This window comes from Protomyctophum bolini (genome assembly GCF_963924005.1).
Source record: "Protomyctophum bolini genome assembly, chromosome: 13".
Classification (NCBI taxonomy): Eukaryota; Metazoa; Chordata; class Actinopteri; order Myctophiformes; family Myctophidae; genus Protomyctophum; species Protomyctophum bolini.
In genome coordinates this window covers 41091995-41118631 of record NC_137874.1, presented here as the reverse complement: position 1 = coordinate 41118631, position 26637 = coordinate 41091995, and the positions used below count along the sequence as shown (strand labels likewise).

The following is a 26637-nucleotide window of genomic DNA, read 5'->3' as shown; positions in this document are numbered from 1 at the left end:
AGCAAAGACTGTTTGTAGGCCTATAGTCAGAGGATATACAATCTTTCTAGGGTCCAATTGAACACTATTGCTAGCTCTCTCAAACGGCACTGGTGTTTTTATTCTTTATTTAATTTTGGACACAAAAAAAACCTGTTTCCGCCCGGTCTCGAACCGGGGACCTTTCGCGTGTTAGGCGAACGTGATAACCACTACACTACGGAAACTGAGGTGACCACACTGTTGTTGCCATGGACTTTTATAGGTGATCATTAAGCGAAATGGATGACATTTTCTGTAAATAATAAATATTTACCATGTAGTTCCAACATGGTCTACATGTGGGCTAACTTGCATGGGTTGGAAGTGGGCAAGCCAATGTAGTTCCAACATGGTCTACATGTGGGCTAACTTGCATGGTTGCGCTCAGAGGAGTAGCTCATCTAGGGCCGAGGTGAGGTTTGCTTCCACTGCTTCAAATGTAGTCTCTTGAGATGTTATACAGAGGTCATCAGCGTAGATGAATCGCTCAGTGTTCTGGTCCATTGGTGTATATGTTGTACATTCGTGGGGCCAGCACACTACCTTGCGGTAGGCCGTTCTTTTGTCGTCGCCAGCGACTTTGCTTGTTGTTCAGGGTAACATAGAAAACATAAAAAAAACATAAAAACCCAGAACTTGGCACGTAGCAGACCTGCTGCAGACAGGGAGTAGGCCGAACTTGCCATTCCACCGTCCACAGGGATCACCATATATGGATATATATATGCGTTTGTGACGACGGCCCCCGTGCACCCGCACAGCGCTTCTCCACCTGTGACGTAGCATCTGCATGAGCGACGGAAGCCTTTATAAGACAGTCGAAACTGTCAAAACAGCATCCTGTGTTGCCCGGGAGACGATCCTTTCATCATCATCTAATCCTACCCGATTGATTTTACAGTTCATCGATCGACGTCTTCGTGATGGCAGCCCCGAGTAAAGTCTGCATCATCGGCTCCGGCAACTGGGGCTCGGCCGTGGCCAAGATAGTGGGCGCCAACGCCGCCAGAAACCCCACAAAGTTCGACCCCGCGGTGAGGATGTGGGTGTTCGAGGAGACGATGGCCGACGGCCGCAAGCTGACGGACGTCATCAACGCCGACCACGAGAACGTCAAGTACCTCCCGGGACACCGGCTGCCGTCCAACGTGGTGGCGGTCGCCGACCTGGCGGAGGCGTGCCGCGACGCCGACGTCCTCCTGTTCGTGGTGCCGCACCAGTTCGTGGGCCGGGTGTGCGACGGCATGCAGGGCAGCGTCAAGGCGGGCGCGCTGGGCATGTCCCTCATCAAGGGCCTCATGGACGACGACGAGAAGGGAGGAGGGCAGCTGAGGCTCGTCTCGGACGTCATCCGGGAGCGGCTGCCGGGCATCGCCACCATGGCCGTGCTCATGGGCGCCAACATCGCCGGCGAGGTGGCCGACGGGAAGTTCTGCGAGTCGACCGTGGGCTGCGCGGACGGGCAGCGCGGCGCCCTGCTGAAGGAGCTCATGCAGACGGAGAACTTCCGCGTGTCGGTGGTGGAGGAGCGCCGCGTGGTGGAGCTGTGCGGCGCGCTGAAGAACGTGGTGGCGGTGGGCGCCGGCTTCTGCGACGGCCTGGGCTTCGGCGACAACACCAAGGCGGCCGTGATCCGCCTGGGCCTGATGGAGATGATCGCCTTCGCCCGCGCCTTCCGCGCCGAAGGCGACACCGCCGCCGTCTCCTCGGACACCTTCCTGCAGAGCTGCGGCGTGGCCGACCTGGTCACCACCTGCTACGGCGGGCGCAACCGCAGGGTGGCCGAGGCCTTCGCCCGCACGCCGGGCAAGTCGGTGGAGGAGCTGGAGGGCGAGATGCTCGGCGGGCAGAAGCTGCAGGGCCCGGCGACCGCCGCCCAGGTCCACCGGATCCTGGAGGAGCGGAACCTCACCCACAGGTTCCCACTGTTCACCGCCGTCCACCGGATCTGCTTCCAGAGCGCTCCCCTGTCCGAGTTCATCGGCTGTCTGCAGAACCACCCGGAACACATGTGATGAATTATACACCGCCAGAACCACCAGAACCACCAGCTCAGTGGGCCTCCCTGCTTGGCCCTCAGCATCAAGGGTTGGATTGAGGGTAGCGCCATGTCCAGGGGTTGTACTTCTATGGCCCTCTGGGCCTCAAGGCTTACTTACTTTACAGAACCACCAGCCGTCATTGCTGATGATGAACTGACAGGCTTCTAATATAATCAGAAACAGTCATCCAAATAGTTTCACGGACACAGATGTCATGTCGTGACGATGCAGTAGCATAATAGAAACGTCAGTCTTTAATAAAAACAGGCTTAATCTGTCCGAGCTGCTCCAGTGTCCTCTCTACATACGGTATCATGCTGTGATGCACTGGGCCTGCTTCGTATGGCTGACTCACGTTCTAATCAAAACACATGTAATCATGCCAGGCCTGGCGTCACAGGGGTGCCAGAGGGGGCCTGGCTGGTACCCTCGGTTTAAGTTTCATGTACATATTGTTTTACTATATAAAAATGATTGCCATTTTCAACTACCCCCTCAGTCATTTAATCCTGGAGCTCATGCTGATCTCGGTCAGGCTCCACATAGGACATTGTGTCCACCACAGATATGTCTATCTGTGGTGTCGGTCATCTTTCATATATTTATGACGAATGACTCCCAATCTGGACAAGGTTTCAGGCCATTCCGAATTATTCCATGTAAAAAAAAAAAAAAAAAAAACAAGCCTTGAAAAACAAGGTACGAATATATTCAATGTAGTTCTAATAAACACTTTTGGTGCAGCTTTGGCACATCGGTCAGTGATGTTGTCCTGGGTTCACTGGGGTATTTTCGGGTCTCGCGACATGAGACACCCTCGCCAAGGCGATCCATCTGGGGTTGCCCCTGGCCCAGTCGGGCTTGACCAGGCCCAGTCGGGGTTGCCCAGGCCCCGATCCACATTGCTTGATCCACAGCCTGCATGTTTGACGCCTTTGCAGCGTCGGTGATGTTTTGAGTCAAGACAACATGGAAAAGAGACAACAGAGACAATGAAAGCAAAGCATAGTCTTGCTGTTTATTCAAAGCAAAAAAGGATTTCGTTATTATGAACAGCAGTTTTTAAGAGATCTTTAAAAAAAGGACACTGAGGTTACTTGATTGATTCCCAATTTAAGTGTTATGTTTTGGTATATAAAAAAGGAAAAGAGAAAAAGCCCCTGAACTAACTAGTTGTCCGCCTGTTTATTCGGCCCCTGAACTAATTAGTTGTCCGCCTGTTTATTCGGCCCCTGAACTAACTAGTTGTCCGCCTGTTTATTCGGCCCCTGAACTAATTAGTTGTCCGCCTGTTTATTCGGCCCCTGAACTAACTAGTTGTCCGCCTGTTTATTCGGCCCCTGAACTAATTAGTTGTCCGCCTGTTTATTCGGCCCCTGAACTAACTAGTTGTCCGCCTGTTTCTTGGGCCCCTGAACTAACTAGCCCCATCATACTTTTATAGGAACTCTGTTCCAGCTCTTCACACCGTTCAGCCCATATTGAAATATTTTGAATTTGAATTCAACATTCACTTTTAATTTCCCTGCTCATTTCAATGGGGAAATGTTTTACTTTCCCACGCATTTTACTATAGTCCTTCATACTTTTACCTGGCTATATAAACTCGGTTCCGACTCCACAACATTGCAGTCTACTTAGGTCTCAGGACATGTCGGCAGCCTACTTAGTTTTTAGAGATAATTCACTTTTAATGTCCCCATTCATTTCAATGGGGTAAATGCCATTTAGCAGTGGAGCATAGCAACTGCTTATTACACCCTAGCAACAACATATTAAACTAGAACTGCACTCTGTCGAGTGCCTACTTGCTTGTTGAACACAAGTAGGCGCAAGCAGGGCGCGCAAGTACTGTCGACCGCTACAAACTGTCAAATCTCAGCTTCTCTGTGAAAGAAGAACATTAATTACCTTCTTAAGCATTTAAAATTCATTCTTTCGTTACGTAATTAATAACAATCAATTACGTAATGTTGTAATTAATACGGAGTGACGGCTTTCGATGGTGGCGTATATGTCGATCAGTGTTGGGTGGATTAAAGGAAATGCCTCTATGTAAATGTATATTGTGGAATGTCTGCGACCAAGGACCAGGCGGGACAGGGAATTGCAGCAATCGGTATTGAATTCACTAGTTCACAATACAGCCTCCGTCTGGCGGAGTCAGGTTGGCTCTGACCCCCAACTGGCCAATCGCAGCGCTTCTTTTCGCGTGACGTAGGCATTTACGCAAGGGGGCGAGCCTTCATAAGCGCGTCCAGGGGCCGAGACACGCAATCGTCAATCCAAAGTGTTTCTCTCGTTGATCTGCAAGGATGAGCGAAGCACTCTCCGTCACGCGGCAGGTTCTCTTTGACTTCACGGCATCGCCCGGGAGCGGCGAGCTGTCTGTCGTGGAGGGCGAGGCCATCAGCATCACCAACCAGAACGTGGATGACGGCTGGATCGAGGTGCAGAACTCCCAGGGGGAGGTTGGCCTGGTGCCGGACAGTCATCTGGCAGCGCTCGATCTGGGTGGAAACCCGTTCACGGAAGCCGAAAGCACGGCAGCAGCAGCAGAATCTCCAAGCGTAGAAGCAGACGAAATCCCAGCGTATCCCGACCTGCCCGAGCTGTCGGAACTGTCCTTCCTCGAGCCGTCGGCTCCGTCGCCCACGCCCGAGCCCGAGCCTCACCCCGCCACGCCCGAAGAAGAGCCCTCGCCCTGCCTCGCACTCGTCCCCGCGGCCCCCGCACTCGCACTCGTCCCCGCGAACGCCATGGTGTGGAACGCCAGCGCCGCCACCGGGCACCACTTTGCGCAAAACAACGTAGATAGCAAGTTCTCGCGTTTCTCCAAATCGGGGCTAGAGCGCTACCTCCTGTGCACCATGTTCGGAAAGGTCAAAGAGAAGGTATCGATCTACGTGGGAGACTATGGCCCGATGTGGTCCTACCCGGAGACGGTGCTGGACTGCACCGTGTCCAACCCCAAGAAGGGCAAGCTCTACGGGCTGAAGAGCTACACCGAGTACCTGGTCACGCCCAACACCACAAACAAACCCGTCAAGCACAAATACAACCACTTCGAGTGGCTGTACAACAGGCTTCTGCACAAATTCGGGGCGGCCATCCCCATCCCTAACCTGCCGGACAAGGCGGTGCGAGGGCGCTCCGAGGAGGAGGTCGGCAAGATCCGCCTGGAGCGGCTGCAGTCCTGGATGACGCGCATGTGCAAGCACCCGGTCATCTCCAGCAGCAGCGTTTTCCAGCACTTCCTGTTGTACAAGAACGACGCCGACTGGAAGCTGGGCAAGCGGAAGGCCGAGGAGGACACGCAGGTGGGCGTCATGATCTTCTCCACGGTGGAGCCCCAGGGCCCCGACCTCGAGTCCATCGAGATCGAGATGAAGTGCGAGAGGTACAGCCGCTTCACCAAGCACATGAACGAGGGCATCAAGGAGATCATCGCCGTGTGCCAGGAGCACTGGAAGAGGTGCATCGGGCCGCTGGCCAAGGAGTACGACAGGATCGCACACGCCTTCCAGATCATCTCCAACGTGTTCGACACCACTGGGTTCGGCGGGGAGAGCACGCTGCCCAAGGCCCTGAGGTCGATGGCCAACACCTACGAGGAGATCGCGCAGCAGGTCGGCGAGCAGCCGAGCCTCCACTACGTCATGGAGCTCAACTACGAATACAAGAACTTCCTGGCCTGCATCCCGCAGACGCTGGCTGTCCACAAGACGGCCATAGACAACCTGAAGGAGGGCGACAAGCTGGTGGCCACGGCCCGGATCTCCCCCGAGGAGAGGGTCACGCTGGCCGCGCGCATCAGCACCATGTCGTACGCGCTGCAGGCCGAGATGAACCACTTCCACAGCAACCGCTGCTACGACTACAACAAGATCATGTACCTCTACCTGGGGCAGCAGATTGAGTTTTACGAGGCGATTACTGCCAAGCTGAGGAAAGCGCAGAGCAACTTTACTCCATCGACTATATGAATACGTCTGACAAAACGCACAATAGACTGCAGTGATTGATCGTCAGAAAGGGGCTTGCGGAATCCTACTTTCCCAGAGGTATTCAGCATACACTGATAGTCTCTAACGAACGAGAGAATCCCAAGATGCCTAAACTGAGAGATAAGACGTCAGTACTGTATGTGCAGACTCGTGACTTTAGATTGGGTATAACTTTGAGCTTAGATGTTTGTGAATTTTAGTTGCAAATTCTGGATCCTGGACTTTTTTTATTGATATATTGAGGTTCTTTTGAATGGCGCCTGTGTTTTTAAACCTGTGATGCATGCTGAATATAGACAACATAACTTAATCAGAGGGGGGGCAGTAAAGATGATCACCCATAGACATAGAAAGGTAGACGTCTCCTTCGGCTCTCGAGAGGAGCTTCTGTGACGCACGTGCAAGCTTGCGCGTGCGTCGCAGAAGGGGACGTTCGGTAGATGGGCCAATCAGAGGCAATGTAAACGTTTGTTTTCTCATGCCAATGACGCTCCTTTGGATTGAATTGATAGGCCCCGGAAAAGACGCGCTGTGATTGGCCACTATGGCCAGTGGCAGTGTGCTTCCGGCACACTTCCTCCGCCGTTACATCGCGATACAGGTCGCTTCGATGAACTGCAGCGGCCAATGAGGCATGCAGGATTTTGAGGGGCGCTATGCCCAGCTTTGTCTGTTTGTGTGAACACAAACGCAATGATTTGATTGGCTGATCACCCCATAATGATGATTTGATTGGCCGAGCAAAGTATACATATTGTGGATAAAAGTGAGGGCAGATAAGGGAAGACGCCAAAAGTGATTGGCCGGAGTGACATTTGTGATGATTTGATTGGCTGAGCCAATCAAATGTGTTGTATGATGAATGTGGTGTATGATGGATGATAAGACAAGAGCGTCCCTCGCTTCACACGAGTGTGATTTTTATATCTGTGATGACCATCGACATAATTATGTCCAGGTTGTGACCTGTAGGAAGTGAAGCTTCATATAGTCGTTGTTTGAGCGACTCTGTAAAGACTCTGACTTCACACGGATGAGTTTTATCACATGTAACAGTTACAGCGTCCAGCCTAAAACGCCCCACCAAGTCCCAAAAATACACGTTTTGAGAGACGTGTTGACCATGATTTTTTTCTTCTCTTTTTTTCCCACAGAAAAAAGAAAGACAATTATGAAAAAAGCAAGAAAGGACGCTAAACAATACATTGTCTATGTTTTTTTGTGATGAACTCACTGTTTTGTCACTGCTTTTTATTTTTTAATTTGTTTATTTGCTGTTTTACTGGATGAGGAGGAACCAACGTGTGTGTCTTGTCAACATCATTTGAATTATAAATGTTAATTGCTATAGTCTTATGTCGTTCCTTATACACATTGGGACGTTTTCCCGCTCCTTATACGTCCACTTAGTATAGTTTTGAAAATAGTTTTATATTTTTTATTAAATGTTTTACAGGTTGGTGTTGGTTTTCAGTGCATATAGGTAGTTTTTAGGTTTTACTTTTTAGTTATTCATTCTTTGCGTGAGAAAAGCTTTGATTTATACAAGCTCAATACATGGATACGATTTCTCGTTCGCTTTAGTTAGTTTTTATTTGGTTTTCATTATTTTTAAAACTTTTTGTTTTTTATTTTTGGTTAACAAAACTATTTTCTTCCTTAGTTTGAGCCTTTGCCGTAGTAATAATGCCATCACTGGTGCACCAATTAATACTAGCAGCAAAAAAATAGTGTCCCATAGGGTTAGTTTCAAAGTCCAGCAAAAAGGTAATGGAAAATAAATCCACCTGTTGGTGGCGCTGTAGATTCCACCTAAATTGCACGCTGTCATGATTAGCTAAATCTTTAACTCTAACAAGTACTGTACTTTTATGCAGACATAGAATAGTAGGCTAACTAATTTCAGTAATGGAGGAATGGATCAACACCTTTCCAGAATGGAATTTCAAGTAGGCTACTGTACTTTTAGGCAGACATAGCAGAATAGTAATTTACATTTATAAATTACAAATATAATATACATTATAAATCTACAAATATATCTAAATTACTTACAATTTTAGCATGAGACTGCACTATCTTATGTTTTACTGTAGTTTTTCGCCTTGTGTGTGCTTTGCTGATGAGAGCAGCTGTGGACTGGTTTTAAATGTGGAATCCTATTCCATTCCATTCCATTCTATAATTCAATTTAATTTACTGTGCAGCCTGGAGCGTTTGTTTGCCTACAAAGTAACAACCTCACGTCATCCATGGACCACATCTCCCATGATGCCTCCCCCTCCCCTGTCTTCTGTTCCTGAGCGGCATCTTCCGCTTCCGGGTCTATGCGCATGCGTACCGTGCTTGGCTAACAGCGGCTAGGTGAGTTTTGTGTAAACATTGTGATGTAAACAGAGTCAACTGTGTTTATGTACGGTGTCTATAAGTGATATAATGTAACTATAGGCTGCACACGTTAGCTGCTAACTATCTGCTAATGTGTCCTTAATGCTAAAGTGCACTGGTTAGCTGCTAACGCTAGGCTAATGAGCATAACGTCTGGCTGGGGTAAAGTTTACAAACACACTTCTACGTACGTGGTGTTGATTTCGTCGACTAAAACTACGACGAAAAGTGTTCGTTGACTGCCGTTTTTAGCTGGGAAAACGGAATAAAAATGAAATAAAAAAAAGTTATGGTGGCTAAAACTACGACTAAATGTATTGACAATTTCGTCAAATAAAAACTGGACTAAATGTTAGGGAGGGACTGGTGGAAAAGAGATCCAGTAGAACTAAAATACAAGTCGTTTAATAATGCCTGGTTGCGCTCTGAAAGTAGCAGATGTACAATCTTGATTGATTGATTGCTAGTCGCACTGCAACGCATTGTGAGCTTATAGATTGCTATTTTCAGAGTGCAACCAAGTGTAAAATCAGGCATTCCAACGCATTCAAAGCCTGCCAAAACACATTATAGTCGACAACACAATTCAGATGAATAAAATATGCCAAAAAAACGAAATTAGATGACTATGACTACAACTACATTAAAATGTGCTGTCAAAATCAACACTACTTGTACGTCAACCAATACCAGACGAGTCGCACCTTTACCAACTCGCCCCGGGCGTACAGCCGGCGGAACTGTGCGGCCTGGTTTTCCTAAAGTATAACCTCAGTAAATTATGCTTTAATTCAATTCAATTCAATTCAATTCAAAGGGCTTTATTGGCATGAGAAAACATACGTTTACATTGCCAGGTTAAACCTAACGTTATTCCTAACCAGTAAAACTATGCCTAAACCTAACCCTAATACCTAAACTTAACCCCAGTAAAACTATGACTAACGCTAAACTTATTTCTGACCTTATTCCCAGCAAAACAAAATAAAAAACATAAGAACCGCGGCACCGAGTGGTCGGCGTGAGGTCGGCGAAAAAAAACCGAGGGGCGACATCAGATGGTTTAGGGGTGACCGTACCTGTAACCTGATACCACGTCAACATAGCATATCTACAAGCACGACGCGTCGGGAGCTTGTACTACATCGTTTTATTTAATTTTTTTATCTTGTTTTCTTTTCTTCTGAATGTTATCCTATTATTATTATGACGGCATGTCTAGAGTGGAGCTGGGGATGCTTATATAACCTGCGGTCTCCGAGCCCATAGGGTTTTCATGTGGTTTATTTATGTTATTGTGGTCCAGCGAGAAGAAGAATATAGCCCCCAATATTATAAGCAAGGAAACAGGAGAGGCCTTGCTTGTTGTTGTCGGGGTCAGGCCGGGGGTCGGACTCGGTGCCTCCCGTGTCTCCGCGTCTGGGGCATCTCTCTTTTCAGTGCAGCTGGCATCGGGTGTTGTGTTTTTACTACCGAGATGCGCCCCAGGAATGTGTATCTCCCCCCTCCCCCCCGGTACAGGGTTGTAATGTTTTTTATTGCGCCGTATGAAGTTTCTCTCTCTCTCTCTCCCGCATGGTTGGCGGTGGGCGGGTCTTCTTCTTTTTGGCAGATCATCATGCGACGGCGCAGCAAGCGCCGGCACTCCCCCAGCACAGGAGGGGGAGGAGGCTGGGGAGAGGAGGAGGAGGAGGAGGAGGAGGTGAAGGCGAAGGTCCTCAGACCTCTGAGGAAGAGCAGCTCACAACAAGGAGAGGAGCCTGAGAAGATACCACCACCACCACCAAGCAGCACCAGGAGATACCACCACCACAACACCTACGCTAGGTACGTCGGCAGCCTGACGCGTCTAATCGCTAATTGTTTGAGATAATCGCGATCATTAAAAAAAAAAAAAGCAAAAAAAAAAAAGCAGAAATGGCAGATCTACAAGCTTACAACGCGTGACTTCGTGACGCATTGTAAGCTTGTAGATCAACTGTTTCCACTATTTAACATTTGTTTTTACATTTTTGATTTATTTCCGTGTCCTGAACACAATGTGCCCAACCCTCATGGGTTTATTATAAGACACCATTTCACAATTGCATTTACAGCATGTTTACGTTACATAATTAATTACATTACAGCATGTTTACATTACATAATTCCTTACATTCCAGCCTGTTTACATTACATAATTCCTTACATTACAGTCCAGATTTATACAGAGTAAGTACTCTGTCTTTCCCAAGCTTGACAAATAAAATCTGCCTCAACAAAAGTCCCTTTGTCAAAACATATCTCCATTCCATTTAAATCTAGGAATGATACTGCATATATCTATAATCTAGTGCAAAATGATTTAATATGTCAGTGATTTCTTAGTGTATTTTAGTTATTCGTCATATGTTGTCCAATGCTCAACGCCAAAACAAGACACAATTCAATCGTTGATCGCGATTTCTTTTTGCGTGACTGACAATATTAATCGTCATCTTAAATGTCTTAATCGTGACAGCCCTAACAACCACAAGACCTGCGGATCAGAGGAGACACCGTCGCCAGGCAGTGGCGTCCGGAGGAACCACCACCACAAGACCTACGAAAGGTAACGGCATCTTAACCCACTTTAGACCTGAGAACTGATCCTACACAAGATGTCTTCTGAATCAGTGGTTCTCAAACTATTTTGTGAGTCACGAAATAGTTTGAGAACCACTGATTCAGAACAGTGTACAGTGTTTGGCAATGACTTAAAGAGGATTACAGTAAATACACTTTGTAACTTTAAATTATTATGTTTGATTGTGTTTTGGACAGTTTAACATCCGTTTTACAGTGAGAGTGCTATAATGTCCTATCTGGAATGTGTGGAGTCAAACTGGGTTTTTCATGATTCTGAATCAAAAACATTTTTTTTGCCACAAAAACACAGCATATTGACCGGAAGCGCCACTGAACCGTTAACCGTGAATCGAATCAGTGAATCGGATCATTGCCGTGAGCGTGAACCGATTCGCTCACTCACTGAAATGATCCGTTTGGCACATCACTAGTTGGAAGCTGTTTAGCAAAGCGTCCCCAATCAGCACACAACCGTTCATTGGCACATCACTATAAATCGTGACCCCCCCGAATTATATGTAATAATTCGTGGACCCCGATCTCAAAATATGTTGTTCCAGGGGGGATGTAATCCAGGGGGGATCTGCATGTAATTCCGACTGAGCATTAGTTCGACATCTGTCCCGCATGTCACCCATGCGCTGCTCCTGTGTTTGCGGTTATGGTCAGGTTAGGGTTTGAGGTATGGGTTGTCGTTTGTCGGACCAATGACTAGTTGAACTAAGTACTGCATGCACCCAAATTGGCCTATATATCTCAAGAGTGTGACTTAGGCCAATTCTTTTTTTGTTTGTTGCCTAAGTCACATGGGTTTTTGACTTGGGCAATTCTTGTGAAGTGAAAAAAAAAAGCCAGTATGTAAATTGTCCTAAATCTGATATAAAGGACAACTTTAGTTTTTTTCAACCAAGGTTCATGTTTTAGGTTGTTATTAGAGAAAGTGTTATTTCTTTTTCATTTGCTGCTTTCTTTCGTTTTAGGGATTTTAGCTGTTTTTGACAGGGGGGGCGGGGGCATTCGAACATGGGGCTAAATATGTATTTTTTTACAAAATATTATGGAGATTTATTTTAGGACTATTTACTATAGCCCTAATAAACCCCAATAAATTACATCTGGCCACAAATAAATCACAGGATCTACTGAATGTGAAGCCACCTGGTGGGAAGCCACACTGTGTGTCATAGGCTCAATATGTCAGTTTGACACGTTCAATAGATCTCGTGATGTTTTGTGGCCAGATGAAATTTCCTGAGGTTTATTAGGGCTATATTAAATAATTCGCTATAAAATGTTGTAAACAAATACATATTTAGCCCCATGCTCGAATGCCCCCGCCCCCTGTCAGAAACAGCTAAAATCCCGAAAACGAAAGAAAGCAGCAAATGGAACACTCATCTTTTACTTTCTCTAATAACAACCTAAGACATGAACCTTGGTTGAAAAAAACTAAAGTTGTCCTTTGATTCTATTTAATAACTGACACAGTGTTCTTTTTTTGTAATTAATAGTCATACGCACGCACGCACGCACACACACACACACACACACACACACACAGAGACAGACGGACAGTGATATCCACTTGGTCACATTTGCTCTTTTGCACAGCCATCTCTTTATACGCACGTACTCCCTATTAAACATGTTGACCGGAAGACGCCCAGAGGACTATACTTGGCCCCCTCCGTTTTGAGGGGCTATGCCCAGCTTTGTGTCTCTGGGTGTGTACCCCATAGCGATGATTTGATTGGCTGAGGGCTTAAAAAGTGAAGTTAAAAAGGAAATGTTAGGACGACAAGTGATTGGACATAATGTGATTGATCCGTTAACGGCCAGGTGTGCTGTCGTGCTCCTTTCAGCACGGCTGGAGAGCCTATTTCAAACCAGTCCATTATTTATGGTCATTATAATATTTATGGTAAGTGGTCCTTGAGGGGGGTTCCAGGTGGACCCCAGCTAAATGATGGAGAGTTGGTAACCAGATGAACCCTTATTTGATCTTTAACTCTTGAGAGAGTAAAATGAAACCAAATGGACTCTCAACGGTTTTATTAATTGAACTCAATTTTCATTCGTTTTCATGGGCGGCGCCACTCGGTGGCGCGCTATGAGCTTGTAGATCTGCTATTTTTCAATTGCTAAATTATAACATAATGTATGTAACCACCAAAAGGGGTTCCCGTTCAAAATGGGTTAAAACTTCGTCGACTACCTTTTTCCACTGACGAAAACTAAATGGAAACTAAGCTAGAATGACAAGCTACATTTACCGACAATTTCGTAAAAACAAATAAAAACTAGACTAAAATGTTGGGAATGGACTAGTGGACAAGAGATCCAGTATAAGTCATTTTTCAATTAGTTGTGTGCCGAAAATAGACGATCTACAAGCTCACAACGTGTCGCACTGCGACGAGTTGTGAGCTTGTAGATTGTCTATTTTCAGCAAGTGAAAAAAGGCAAAGGCACTGGTCTGAGAGGCTAAATGTCATCATTAATGGGGTTTCCATGGCTCACATGACCTTGATATGGTTTGACCTGAATTAGGCTATGGCCTATACTTACTTACTTACCTACCTGTTTAGCTGGGGACCCCCTGGAAAACCCTCAAGGACCCCTAGGGGTCCCCGGACCCCGCGTATGCCTGCTCTATATTAAGTAACTCCATTATATAAAGGTGTTGTCGTGGCTATCCAGTATTTTATTTTCTAGTTGTAAACTTTAATTTTATCTTTTATGCAGCCACCCTGTAAACGATCTGGCAGCGGTACTAGGTGCGCGTGGGGGGGTGCATCCAGAGTTTATCAGTCGAAAAGGGAGACATCGAAGAGGAAGGATGGATTGGGAAGGATCAACATTATGGAATGTCAGAAACAGGTTTTGACATACAGTAAATCCATATATGGAGATCTAAAGGTTTTGAGGTCAGATGTAGAGTTGCTGGCCAATATCGACGACCAACCAACCAAACCAACTGACGGGAAAATGCACGATTCCATAGTAAATGCGACCTGCGGTTTGTAATCCTTCTTCTTCTTTGCTGCCTTTTTTGTTTGGTGCATTCTCTTGGCCCTGGCAGCCACAGCGCCCGCCGGAGGCTATTGGTGGCATCAACAGAGGCGTTAAGAGGATCAAGGCCAGTGAGTTGCTAGCGGGTCGCTAAGTGAGTGACTTCTGTTGCCGCCTGGCCTGGCATGGCATGGCGAGGCGTGGTGTCGTCTGGGCTGTCAGCTGCCGTGTGGATATCCCTGAGGGCAGATTTACAGCTCTGGAAGGCAAACAGCTGGACGGACAGACATGGCCTCAATGCTCTGGACAGAAAGACACTCCTCTGGGAGATATTATGAGGGTTGTTGAAGTGATTCATGTATGTTTTCTAGGGTCTCTAAAATATGGAACTCTCTGCCTTTACATGTGTGGGAGTTGTCTCACCTTCAATTCAAGAAGGTTCTAAAATCACTAATTCTCTTAACCACCAAATACTTCCCCCAACCAGTTTTGTGACTTTGATTTTAACACCCTTGTATAAAAGTTATTCTGCTATTAATGGAAACAAATGTTCCCTCCAGCTTTCCTCTGTGACATAAATACTGTATCTTTGGGGGAAAGAGTGACATGTTTATGTACCGTTAAGATGACAAAAATACTGTATCTTTGGGGGAAAGAGTGACATGTTTATGTAGCGTTAATATGACAAAAATACTGTATCTTTGGGGGAAAGAGTGACATGTTTATGTACCGTAAAATCGCCAAAGTAATTACCGGTAGTAGTAGCTAAAGTTTTCAAATAATTGCACTGAAGTAAAAGCACAAACTTTGCCTCTGAGATGTAGTGGAGTAGAAGTATAAATACTGAAAAATTGGAAATACTCAAGTAAAGTACAAATGCCTCAAAATTGTACTTAACCCATTTTGGGCGGGAACCCCTTTTGGTGTTAGCATCATGTTATGCTTTAGCTATTGAAAAATAGCAGATCTACAAGCTCGTAGCGCGCCACCGAGTGGCGCGCTACGAGCTTGTAGGTCTGCTATTTTAGAAAAATCGTGAAAATGCGGCACAAATCTTTGAATATAATCTTTCAGATTTCTTTTTATTTCGACGTCTAGCCTAAATGGGTTAAGTAAAAGTACTTAATTACTTTCCACCACTGGAGACATGCGGCAGAGAGAGAGCACTAAGCTAACCCCCCCGGGGACACGTTGCATCTGGGTGTGACTGAACGACACCCCGCGGTCCTGCATTCTCCCAAGACTCCACCATTTATATTACCCAATGATGTCTGGAGTGGTATTTAATCCATTCTGGACGGGAACCCCCTTTTTTTTGTTGGTATTTTAACCATTATTTGAAACGTTATCTATTGAAAAATAGCATATCTATACAAGATCATAGCTCGCTACGAGCTTGTAGATCTGCTATTTTTGAAAAATCTTTCAAATGTGGCGCAAATCTTTGAATATATATTCTTGCACAATGAACGTTTTTAACTCAAATCTTTGCTTCTGGGAGGGGGGGTCCCTGGAACTACATATTTTCAGATGGAGCTCGGCAGCCAAATGCAGATAATTCTGGGAGTCCTTGACATGAAAATGTTTGAGCACCACTGATAACATATAGGTTTTTCAGAAAACATTTTTCTTTTTAAATCGGTCTCGGGTCAAAATGGGTTAAATTGTTTTCCAATAGGTGCATCCAATCCATTCGGGACGAAACACTACATTATTTAACGTAGATGTGTTTGACCTTCATGGTCCACAACATGTGAGTCTAACCAGAAACGGGACCGCGTGTCAAAGGTCATGGAGAGAGAGAGAGAGAAGTGTGAACAGCGGGCGAGGGAGTGAGAAGAGTGCAAAAAATAGCTGAGGAGACAGGAAGAGGGGACTTAGAAAAACACTGAGTGAGAGAGAGAGAGAGAGAGAGACAGTGATTTACAGAGAGAGAGAGACCCCCCCCCCCCCCCACACACACACACACACACATGTGTGAGAGCGTGCGTGTGCGTGTGCGTGTGTGTGTGTGTGTGGTGTACTGGCTCTCAAACATTTCTGGCTCAGGTCAGAGATGTATTTACAGGCCCTTCCTGTAAATAACTTTCATCCACGGAAGCTCCTGAATGACATTGTTACTTTATGGAACCTTATGACATATTAACGGCACGTAAACATGTCACTCTTCCCCCCAAAGATACAGTATTTATGTCATATTAACGGTATGTAAACATGTCACTCTTTCCCCCAAAGATACAGTATTTATGTCATATTAACGGTACGTAAACATGTCACTCTTTCCCCCAAAGATACAGTATTTATATCATATTAACGGTACATAAACATGTCACTCTTCCCCCCAAAGATACAGTATTTATGTCATATTAACGGTACATAAACATAATAATAATAATAATAATAAACTTTATTTGTATAGCACCTTTCATACATAAATGTAGCTCAAAGTGCTTCACAGGGCAAAAATAAAATACAATAAAACACAAGTAGTTAAAATGATAAAACAATGGCAAAGAACAAAATTGAATATAAGAACATAAAATGTCACTCTTTCCCCAAAGATACAGTATTTATGTCATATTAACGCTACGTAAACATGTCACTCTTTCCCCCAAAGATACAGTATTTATGCAATTCTTTGATTGGCTGAGCAATGTGTGTACCCCAGAGCGATGCTTTGATTGGCTGAGCAATGTGTGTACCCCATATAGCGATGCTTTGATTGGCTGAGCAATGTGTGTACCCCAGAGCGATGCTTTGATTGGCTGAGCAATGTGTGTACCCCAGAGCGATGCTTTGATTGGCTGAGCAATGTGTGCAATCAGCGCAGAGGCCCGTTTTCAGTGTCATCACACAGCGCAACACACAAAACAACAACAATGGCTACCATTGGTTGAGGGAAATTCTAATCCCCTCCCCCTTGAAATCGCTCAGACAGGAGACAATGTCAGACTGAAGCTTCAAGAAAGCTACAGTCTGATAATCAGGCTAGAGTGACGGGGGGATTGTGCATCCCCCCCTGGCAGACTAGACACACCAGCGGACCGACGTTCGGACATGAGCTGCTCCCGAGGGGCAGCAGTATTTGGTGTCGGGTATACCGTTTACAAACTTAGGACCAAGTTCCCGGGAGAGAGTGATGAAGTCTCCGGACTCAGGAATGACCTGCTGCCGTGAGTCACTGGGAACACAGCGTAGCCGCCGTGTTGCTCATTCCACAAATGCCCGGTCCTTAACAAGCTGTCCCTCCATGTAAAGGTGACTAATCAACGCTAAACGTGATTTGAAAACACGACACCAATCGGTGTTATTAACTTTGGTTCATTATTTCTCCCCTTTAACCCATTTAGACCTACACGTGTCTTCTAAATCCTGACAGTTTTCTGAAAAACCCTTCGTTTCTTATGTCAGCGTTTCTCAAACTATTTCATGTCAAGGACCCCCAAAAAAATATCTGTTATTGGCCGCCGACCCCCATCTGAAAAAATGTTGTTCGAAGGACCCCCCCCCCCCCAGATAAGAAGCAAAGCTTTGAGTTAAAAACTAAATATATATATTCATAGATTTGCGCAGCGTTGTCACAATTTTTCAAGAATAGCAGGTCTACAAGCTCGTAGCGTGGCCGCTATGAGCTTGTAGATCTGCTATTTTTCAGTAGCTAAATAATAACATAATGCTATAAACACCAAAAGGGGTTCCCGTATAAAATAGCAATAGAGGGTATGCACATGCATAAAGTGAATGGCAAATCGAGTGGCAAAGTGACAGGCAAAGTGAGTTTAACATTGTTTAATGCAATTAGATATGACTTTTCTGTTTGTATGTAGGGGCTGTCAAGGCCAGAAAGTAGTTTTTAGCCACTCCGAAGCCATTCCAGCATAACTTCCTGGTTTGATGATGATGTCACGTGCATACCCTTATGTCATTTTTGTCCTTGATCAATCACCTTGAGGCACAGCTTGAATGGACCGGGCATTCGTGGAATGAGCAACACAGCTGACGGTGTCCATGATGACAAGTTTTGTCTTGGCCTGTGAGAGAAATGGCGTCCCATTACCATGACACTGGCCCCATGGAAAGATGTTTCTGTGTTGGCCTGTGAGAGAGAGAGAGCGCCCCAACCCGTACCATGACACTGGTCCTTAGAGTATATATGAATAGAGACGGCATCCGAGTTCTCCTTCCATCCACTTGCATTAAGTTGCTCAAAAGCGCATGAGGCGATTTCACTCCTCCTTCCGGGTAGGAACAGAGTGCATTCTGGGATGGATTGCAATAGTGATTGGGCCCAAACACATGAACGTGCTGCCGTTGAACGCGCACAAGCGTGTGTCCGTCGTGAACGTGCACACAATGATAGTCAACGGACCAGCGCGTTCATGTGTTTGGGGCCAGGCTGCAATACCAAATTCGGTCAATATGTCCATTTCGCCTCAGGGTTTCTCTATTCATATATGCTCTAAGCACTGGTCCCATGGAAAGATGTTTCTGTGTTGCCTGTGAGAGAGATGGCGTACCATACCATGACACATGCAGTGTTGTTTTTGGCAGCAATTTTTTGTTTTAGTCACCAGGAATGTGTTAGTCTAGTTTTAGTCGACTAAATCTACAGTTGATTTAGTTGACTAATGTTTTTTTTTTTTTGGCTGATTTTACACACATTTTACATTTACACACGGCTATTTCTGCTACGACAGTTAATATGCAACACAGCCCCCTCTGAAGTGAGTGAGTGTGGAAATATATGAGTGGCCCATCTCTCCATCTTCAATGTCGCCCAACCCAACCCAACCCTGGCCCAGATTGTTCCGCGGTCGGTGCTGTCGACACCAGCCGTAGAACGGGCCAGCTGGTGGTGACGGACGGCCAGCCATTGCAGTTGTTCCTGGCAGCCTTTATAGAGATGACATGAGGGACGGTCTCTGTGGCAGAAGTCTGTTCCTCACTGTCTGTTCAGAGATGCGTTTTTTTGTGAAATCACTGAATATACCTTTAATGCAAATCTTTGCTTCTGGGAGGGGGTCCCTGGAACAAAATATTTTCTGATTCGTGTCCGCAGCCAAATACAGATAATTCTGGGCGTCCTTGACATGAAAAAGGTTGAGCACCACTGACATAGAAACATAGGGTTTTTCAGGAAACTGTCAGGATTTAGAAGACATTTTTAGAATCTTTCTCAGGCCTAAATAGTTTAACTTCATGCACTAGGAGTTCCCGCCTCCGTGGCACCGAGTACAGGCTCTCAGCGGTCCTCTAGGGTCGGTCGGCGTCCAGCGTGTTTTGGCGGAGCACCCTGGCGCTCTCCGGTAGAGCATAGTTCACATTTCGGAACGGGATGCTTTTTCGATATCACATTTTCCCCCAGCCCCGACCAATCGGAATCGAGGAGAGGCTTAGCGGCTAAGTGGATATAGGTGTCAACCGAGCGAACGCTCCCATAAACCATGGGAGATGGAGATGGACGGGAACGTGTTCTATTCTACTATGAATAGCTGTGGAAGGGGAGAGGAGGAGAAAGGGCCCCGGTCACGGCTGGAGAGACCTTTGACCTTAGATCTGTGACTGGTTGGAGGGAGGAGTGCTTAAATATAAAACCCAGAGAGGGAGAGAGAGGGAGGGAGGGACAGGGGGGGAGAGGGGGGGGGGGGGGGGGGAGAGAGAGGGAGGGGGGAGAGAGAGAGCTCCCATGTCCCACTGACATCTCACCCAGCGTCAGTCCGTCAGACCCTGCCTGACAACCTCTCCACAACGTCGGAACGGTACAAACAAATCGACATTGCAAAGACGCTTCGACCATTTTTACGACAACTTGTCATCTATTTTGTAAGCGTTTAGTCTCATGATTTCTTTTTCTTTTACCTGACCTAATTGTGCACGTCAATGCTTTTTTATTTTACCAGCTGCTGTGCTGGTCTATGTTCGATCGCTTTTCCTTTCACTAGTACTGCTGTACTTGTACTAGCAAGCCATCTTTCTCATTGGCTGCGGTCGTGGCCGTACTAGCAAGCCATCTTTCTCATTGGCTGCGGTAGTGGCCGTACTAGAAAGCCATCTTTCTCATTGGCTGCGGTATCGTCATGCGAACCAAGGGATAACAGGTATGGCATGGTGTGTGTGTGCGGCGTGCGCACGCACACACACACATACATACATACATACACACCCGTAATTAAAGACATATATTACATTGGCGCGCAACGTGATAAAAACAGATATTTACATTTCATAGCACAGTTTTGCAGATATAATAAGGCAGCTGGTAATTAATTCATTTTTTTTGTGTTATTGCTCATGTGTGCCTCCTTTTAATTGACTTGTTTTAACCTTGTTGCCCACTGTACAGCACTTTGTAACATTGTTTTGAAATGTACTTGGACTATGTATTTACAGTAGACACTGTGGAGTGTTATTGAGATGAGATATACTTTATTGTCCCACGAGGGGAAATTTGTCTTGGGCAAAAGTGCATTAGTACATCAACGCTTTTTAAAACAGACAGACAATACACAGTAGCAGCAAAGTACAAGTCACAAGAGTATCACAAGAGAAGTGCAAATTGCAATAAGAGATGGTATATAATATAAAAAAGTGCTAGAGTATTCACAGTTTATATAGTATCACAATCACAGTAAGTGCAATAAATAACTGATGAAGGTTGTAGTAGTGCTCTCATCTCGCTGCCTGGAGAGCAGTGAGGACCCTAGGGGTCCTCAGACCCCTAGGGGTACATGAGAGAGCTGCAGGGGGTCCCCAGCTAAATTATACTTATAGGAACCAAATGTAAACGGGATGCCGTCGTGATGACTCTTTTGACACTTGAAAATAGCCGAACTAGTGCGACGCGTTGTGAGCTTGTAGATCTGCTGTTTTCAGCACGCAACCAAGTGTAAAATGACTTATCTGTTTTCTTTCTGGTCTCCTCCAGGCGCGCTCCGATCTCCAAGAGGCTGGAGCCCAGGCAGCACGGTGGGGGGCCCGGTGGGGCCGCGGGGCCCGGCCCGGGGCCCGGCGTCACTGAGGGGGAGGCTGAGCGCTCCCTGCCCCGGAACAACCACAAGAGAGGTCAGACACCCCAGCATTCTGTACTATAACGTTGGCTTTAACGATGGAGTGCTGTGATCTTTGGACTTTTTGTATTTGACTGTGGAGTTAACGTTACTCTAACAGACCGCCAGGTGTTTGGCTGCACATAAGTGGTGCGCCAGCGCGCATGCGTCGTCAAAATTCTAAATGTGCTGTCAATCAAGCGCCGGGAAGCGCTTCTGCGTACCAACAGCTGGGGCCGCCCCAGAATGATTATTTATTATGGCCAGAATAGTAGTAAATTCTGTGGCGAGAGCATTTTCCACCGATTGCCAATCACAGCACGTCTTGCACAAGTGCCCTGGCCATTGTGGCCAATCACAGCGCGTCCTTACTCAAAAGGCGGAGGATTCCATGCTGCTTTCTGCTGGGACTGGGAGCCTGGGGGGAGTGCGGTCGGGTTGACGGGACAGGAGTTTACCACTGAGAAAACCTGACCTTCTCCGTTTCAGATAGCAAACTACCGTAGTCCCCGGTGTAACAGGGCACGCTTTGGATGCTTTGCACTCTTCCCATTGGCCGCTGTGCTTGCGTTTGTTTCCCGGGTGCCGGAGCAGTGTGGTTGCTGGTGTGCGATGCCGTCTCTCACAGCCTAGGCACCGGCCACCGACCTTTTTACGGGTACTAAGGTTTTAGTTCCGACATAGTGTAGTGGGAAGAGTTTAAAGCATTGCGGACTGGCACTGCTGCTGCCCAACATGAACACCGTGTCTCGACATACTGTCCCTTATTATCGTAAAGTCGGGTTAGTGTACGCTGTTTATTTTTGCACCGAGGAGCCATGTGTGTCTGACTGTCTGACTACGTCGCCTCAGCTAAAAACAAAACGGAACCCTGATGTATGCTTCGCCGTACGATGTGTCGCATGTAAAAGAAATAACCGATCTACTAGCTCACAACGTGTCGCAACACGTTGTGAGCTAGTAGGTCGGTTATTTAAATACAAAATAATAAAAAATCTAAATATTGCTTTGATGCTCATATTATCCTTAGGAAGTATTAAGTTGTTTTTATTAGAATATGCATTCCATAGGGCTGGACCACACATGGACCTAGATTCTTTTTAATAATGGGATGAATCTACAACAAGAGCCATTCTAGAGCTAAATCTAGAGTTGCAATACCCTCCATTGACTCACCACTCAACCAATAAATATTGTTTTGCTATAAGTTATGCATCGCTCTTTTTGGAACCTATGTTTCTATGTCAGTGGTGCTCAACCTTTTTCATGTCAAGGACCCCCAAAAATCATATGTATTTGGCCGCCGTCCCCGTCTGAAAATATGTTGTTCCAGGGACCCCTCCCAGAAGCAAAGATTTGAGTTAAAAAAAACTCTGAAAGAATATATATTCAAAGATTTTTTTTTCAAAGATAAAAAAAAAATAGCAGATCTACAAGCTCGTAGAGTGCCACGCCATGGGCTTGTATATCTGCTATTTTTCAATAGCTAAAGCATAATGCTTAAAACACAAAGGGGTTCCCGTTCAGAATGGGTTAAGTGAAGATGGCCGCGGTCTGCATATAAGATCTATGGCCGACTCGCCACAATCTCACAACACGTGTTCCTTCTTCCCACTGATAGAGAATGGGTTTCCTGACGGTGTCACCACCACCACCACCACCAACGGAGACGTGTCCAAGCACAGCCTGCCTCCGCTCGGCAACGCGCCGCAGACTACCACAAACTCCAGCGCGAAGCCGCGCTCGTCGCACGCTCGCTCGCGGAGAAGCAGCTCCTGCAGCCGAAGCACCAGCTCGGTATGATGCGCGCGCACGCACACACACACACACACACACACACACACAAATACTCTGTATTCTCCTTATATCTGTCTCTGTACTCTGCTTTTCTCTGTCTCTTGTCTGTCTCCTTCTCTCTGTTTTGCCCATCTCTGATTGTCTTTTTCTCTGTTTTGTCATCTGGTCTGTTGTCTGTCTCTGTCCTCTTGTCTTGGTTCCTGTCCTTTCTGTCTCTCCTTCATCTCCTTGCCTCTCCGTCTGCGTTCCATCTATTGAGCGTCGCAGTCCCGCTCCCGCCCCACTTTCAGAACGACACGAGGGCAACCGGAAGATAATTTTCCCATTCATGTTTCCCATAGACGTTTAAAAAAAGTCTTTATTTAAAGACATTTAAGCCTCGGAACAAAGCAGACTCATGACAATAAACAATGTTTTGAAACTGCCTTTTATTTATTCTAGTATTCGATCGGCCCAAAATGTGTTTATCGTCATGTTTATTGCTGTCCGAGGCTTACAGATCTTTTACATGAATAGTTTTTGAAACGTTTATGGGAGAAATTAACGGGGAATTTTCTTCCGGGCCTGTCATCGTCATGAAAGGGGGCGGAACTGCGACACTCTACAAACACCATTTCTTTGGTCCGAACAAATAGTTAGAAAGAAGAAAAATAACAAAATAAATAAGTTTTTCTTCTTTCGAATTATTTGTTCGGCCCAAAAAATCCAGTGTTTATTGTCATGATTTGTCAGCAGCCAAGGTGGCTTTGTCTGAGGCTTAAAGGACCACTTCACCACTTTTCAGCCTATCGTCATATAATAGGTCCTCACTAGAGACCTAGAGAATCCACGTGTGCATATTTATCCTCTCCTTTCTTTGTCCTCTCCTCCAGAGAGGACACGGGAGGAAGAGCGGCAGCTGTGAGGACGACGACGAGGGTCACATGGTCTACGAAACCGGCCTCGTGCTGAGAGAACGATGTACTGAGAGCACCAGCACCCCCTATCTGTCATGATATACACTGCACCTGACTGTTTAACTAATCATTATAACCATGTACTGAGAGCACCAGCACCCCCTATCTTTCATAATAAACACTGCACCTGACTGTATAACTAATCATTATAACCATGTACTGAGCACCAGCACCCCCTATCTGTCATAATATACACTGCACCTGACTGTATAACTAATCATTATAACCACGTACTGAGCACCAGCACCCCCTATCTTTCACAATAAACACTGCACCCGACTATTTAACTAATCATTATAACCATGTACTGAGCACCAGCCACCAGCACCCCCTATCTTTCATAATAAACACTGCACTGTCTTGTCCACATTGTTGACAGTCATGTGTCCGTCTGTTCGTCCGTCTGTCCATTCCAGTCGAGGTGGTCTCCAGCCTGGGCGAGGGAGCGTTTGCCAAAGTGGTGCGCTGCATTGACCGGCACAAGTAAGTATTTTGCAGACCCCCCCTCTGTGTGTGTGTGTGTGTGTGTGTGTGTGTGTGTGTGTGTGGAGTTTTGCTTTAATTCACGTGTCCTCTAATTCTACGTGCTTCCAAAAGATTTTGTTAAAGACATTTTTACGACTGTCTCACAGTACACCATTAATTATCTGTCTGTGTGTGTGTGTGTGTGTGCGTGTGTGTGTGTGTGTGTGCGTGCACTCCAGTGGCCGTGACGTGGCCCTGAAGATCATCAAGAACATCGATCGGTACCGCGAGGCGGCTCGGTCCGAGGTGGAGGTTCTGGAGGAGATCAGGAGGCTGGACGACGACGACAGATTGTAAGTAACACCCATTTACAGTTTACTGTTTACAGTAAAGTTTACAGTAAAGTTAGCATCTGTCCAACAGTAGAATATATGTACAGTAACGCTTTGCATATACAGTACACTATAGAGAATGCTATCTAAGTTACACAAGTTGAGCCTTTGCATACGCCTGTAAGGTCGTCAAGGCTATAGGCGGGCAAGTGCTATACGGGCCAAGACGTAGTCTGAAGAGGTGGGTTTTCAGACTACGGCGGAAGGCTGGGAGTGAGTCTGCGGTTCTGATCGCAATTCAGTATTTTAGCCGTGACGTGAGCGCCCCCTCCTGAGATACTTCCGGGTCCTACTTTTGTGTCGCTTTTGTGTCCCCATAGAGTTATACTGTGTCCCCATAGAGTTATACTGTGACGCTCCGTCGGACTAAATCTGAGACGAAAACAACCACGAAAGTCTCATTTTACCGCTTTCCTTTCCCCGCAACAACAAAGCTGCTGCTCTCCCAAATCTGGCTGTGAGAGGCTGGCCGTCTGCCCCACACGGAATACTATCGCCATTTTATTTTATTGTGTCTAAACTAAATCCTCATTAATGCAAACTAGATTCAACATACTCAAGCCTGCACACATTCTAAATATGCCCCCGAATAATAGTAGTAATAATAGTAATAATAATAGTCTTTATTGTCTCCACATCATATATTTTTGTTGTCATGGACACTTGTACAAAACATTAATAATTCTACTCGAGTTGGAAGCATTAAGACCCATTTTAACCCTGAATGGCTTCCTTTCTGAAAAATAACGTCATTTCTAAAAAGATTCACGCGTTTAGATATTCTATTTACAATGAGATGCGGACGGGAGCCGGTGCCACGACTTGTACCCGGACGTAACGTACCACTACAAAATGACGTCAGACTTAAATACTGAATGAACTATGGAAGTTCATTCCATAGTTTTGGAGCCAGAAGGGAAAGGAGTCTGGGACGTGTGGAGCCATAGAGTATAAGACTCACCTCTTCTACATAGACGTCTATTGGCCAATAGTGACAAAGGCCTGATCTCGGACGTTTACGGAATGCATCGGAGTCTACATGTCTATTTGCCATTTTGGATATTTTTGATAAAATAATGATTGCATTTTTAACTATTTTTGAGTGGTTTATTGGGTCTTTTTTCATACTAGTCTAGAAAACAAAGCCAAGGATGAAGTAGTGTAAGTCAACCCACGTGAGCTGCAACTGGCCGCGGCCCAGTCGTCAAGTCACCTTTCGCGCAATGTGGCCCTTGCCCCAAAATGAGTTTAACAAAATGAGTTTGACACCCCTGCTTTACAGCGACAAACGAGTGACACGAACCACGTTTACCGGGCTGTTTTTTTCTGCCCCCCTCAATGTCGTAACCCTGTCTCAGGCTGTTTTAGTGAATGTTCTGCCAGCCTCCCTGTGTTGGCTGACCTCTCTCTCTCTCTCTCTCTCTCTCCCCCTGCAGTGCGTGTGTGAAGATGCTGGAGTGGTTCGACCACCACGGTCACGTCTGCATCGTGTTCGAGCTGCTGGGTCTGAGCACCTTCGACTTCCTCAAGCACAACGACTTCCTGCCCTTCAGCGTGGAGCAGATCCGACACATGGCCTTCCAGGTGGTCAAGGCCGTCTGCTGTGAGTATATATAGATCAGATATATAGGTCTGCTGTGAGTATATATAGATCAGATATATAGGTCTGCTGTGAGTATATATAGATCAGATATATAGGTCTGCTGTGAGTATATAGATCAGATATATAGGTCTGCTGTGAGTATATAGATCAGATATATAGATCTGCTGTGAGTATATATAGATCAGATATATAGGTCTGCTGTGAGTATATAGATCAGATATATAGGTCTGCTGTGAGTATATAGATCAGATATATAGGTCTGCTGTGAGTATATATAGATCAGATATATAGATCGGCTGTG

The 26637-nt window shown here is 46.0% G+C and overlaps 3 protein-coding genes across 4 annotated transcripts in view; all 3 read left to right on the top strand.

Annotated features, from left to right (window-relative positions):
• Positions 1 to 944: 944 nt before the first annotated feature.
• LOC308326629 (glycerol-3-phosphate dehydrogenase [NAD(+)], cytoplasmic-like) lies at positions 945 to 2036 on the top strand (the record flags this gene model as incomplete). Its single annotated transcript, XM_080779597.1, has 1 exon — positions 945 to 2036. One exon carries the CDS (start codon positions 945 to 947, stop codon positions 2034 to 2036), a length of 1092 nt encoding a protein of 363 aa, XP_080635723.1.
• Positions 2037 to 4378: 2342 nt separating this feature from the next.
• Positions 4379 to 6049, top strand: LOC308327689 (sorting nexin-9-like; the record flags this gene model as incomplete). Its single annotated transcript, XM_080781214.1, has 1 exon — positions 4379 to 6049. The coding sequence occupies one exon, from the start codon at positions 4379 to 4381 to the stop codon at positions 6047 to 6049; it is 1671 nt and encodes a 556-aa protein (XP_080637340.1).
• Positions 6050 to 10165: 4116 nt separating this feature from the next.
• Positions 10166 to 26637, top strand: part of LOC308327729 (dual specificity protein kinase CLK4-like) — a 28173-nt gene continuing 11701 nt past the window's right edge. For both annotated transcript variants that reach the window (XR_013965207.1, XM_080781256.1), the window contains exons 1-8: positions 10166 to 10285; positions 10959 to 11048; positions 21003 to 21139; positions 22745 to 22920; positions 23793 to 23880; positions 24293 to 24359; positions 24581 to 24694; positions 26170 to 26336. Coding sequence is in view for 1 of the 2 variants with exons in the window: in XM_080781256.1 (XP_080637382.1) it covers positions 23844 to 23880; positions 24293 to 24359; positions 24581 to 24694; positions 26170 to 26336 (385 nt within the window). In the remaining variant the exon portion in view is untranslated. The remainder of the gene's footprint in view (positions 10286 to 10958; positions 11049 to 21002; positions 21140 to 22744; positions 22921 to 23792; positions 23881 to 24292; positions 24360 to 24580; positions 24695 to 26169; positions 26337 to 26637) is intronic.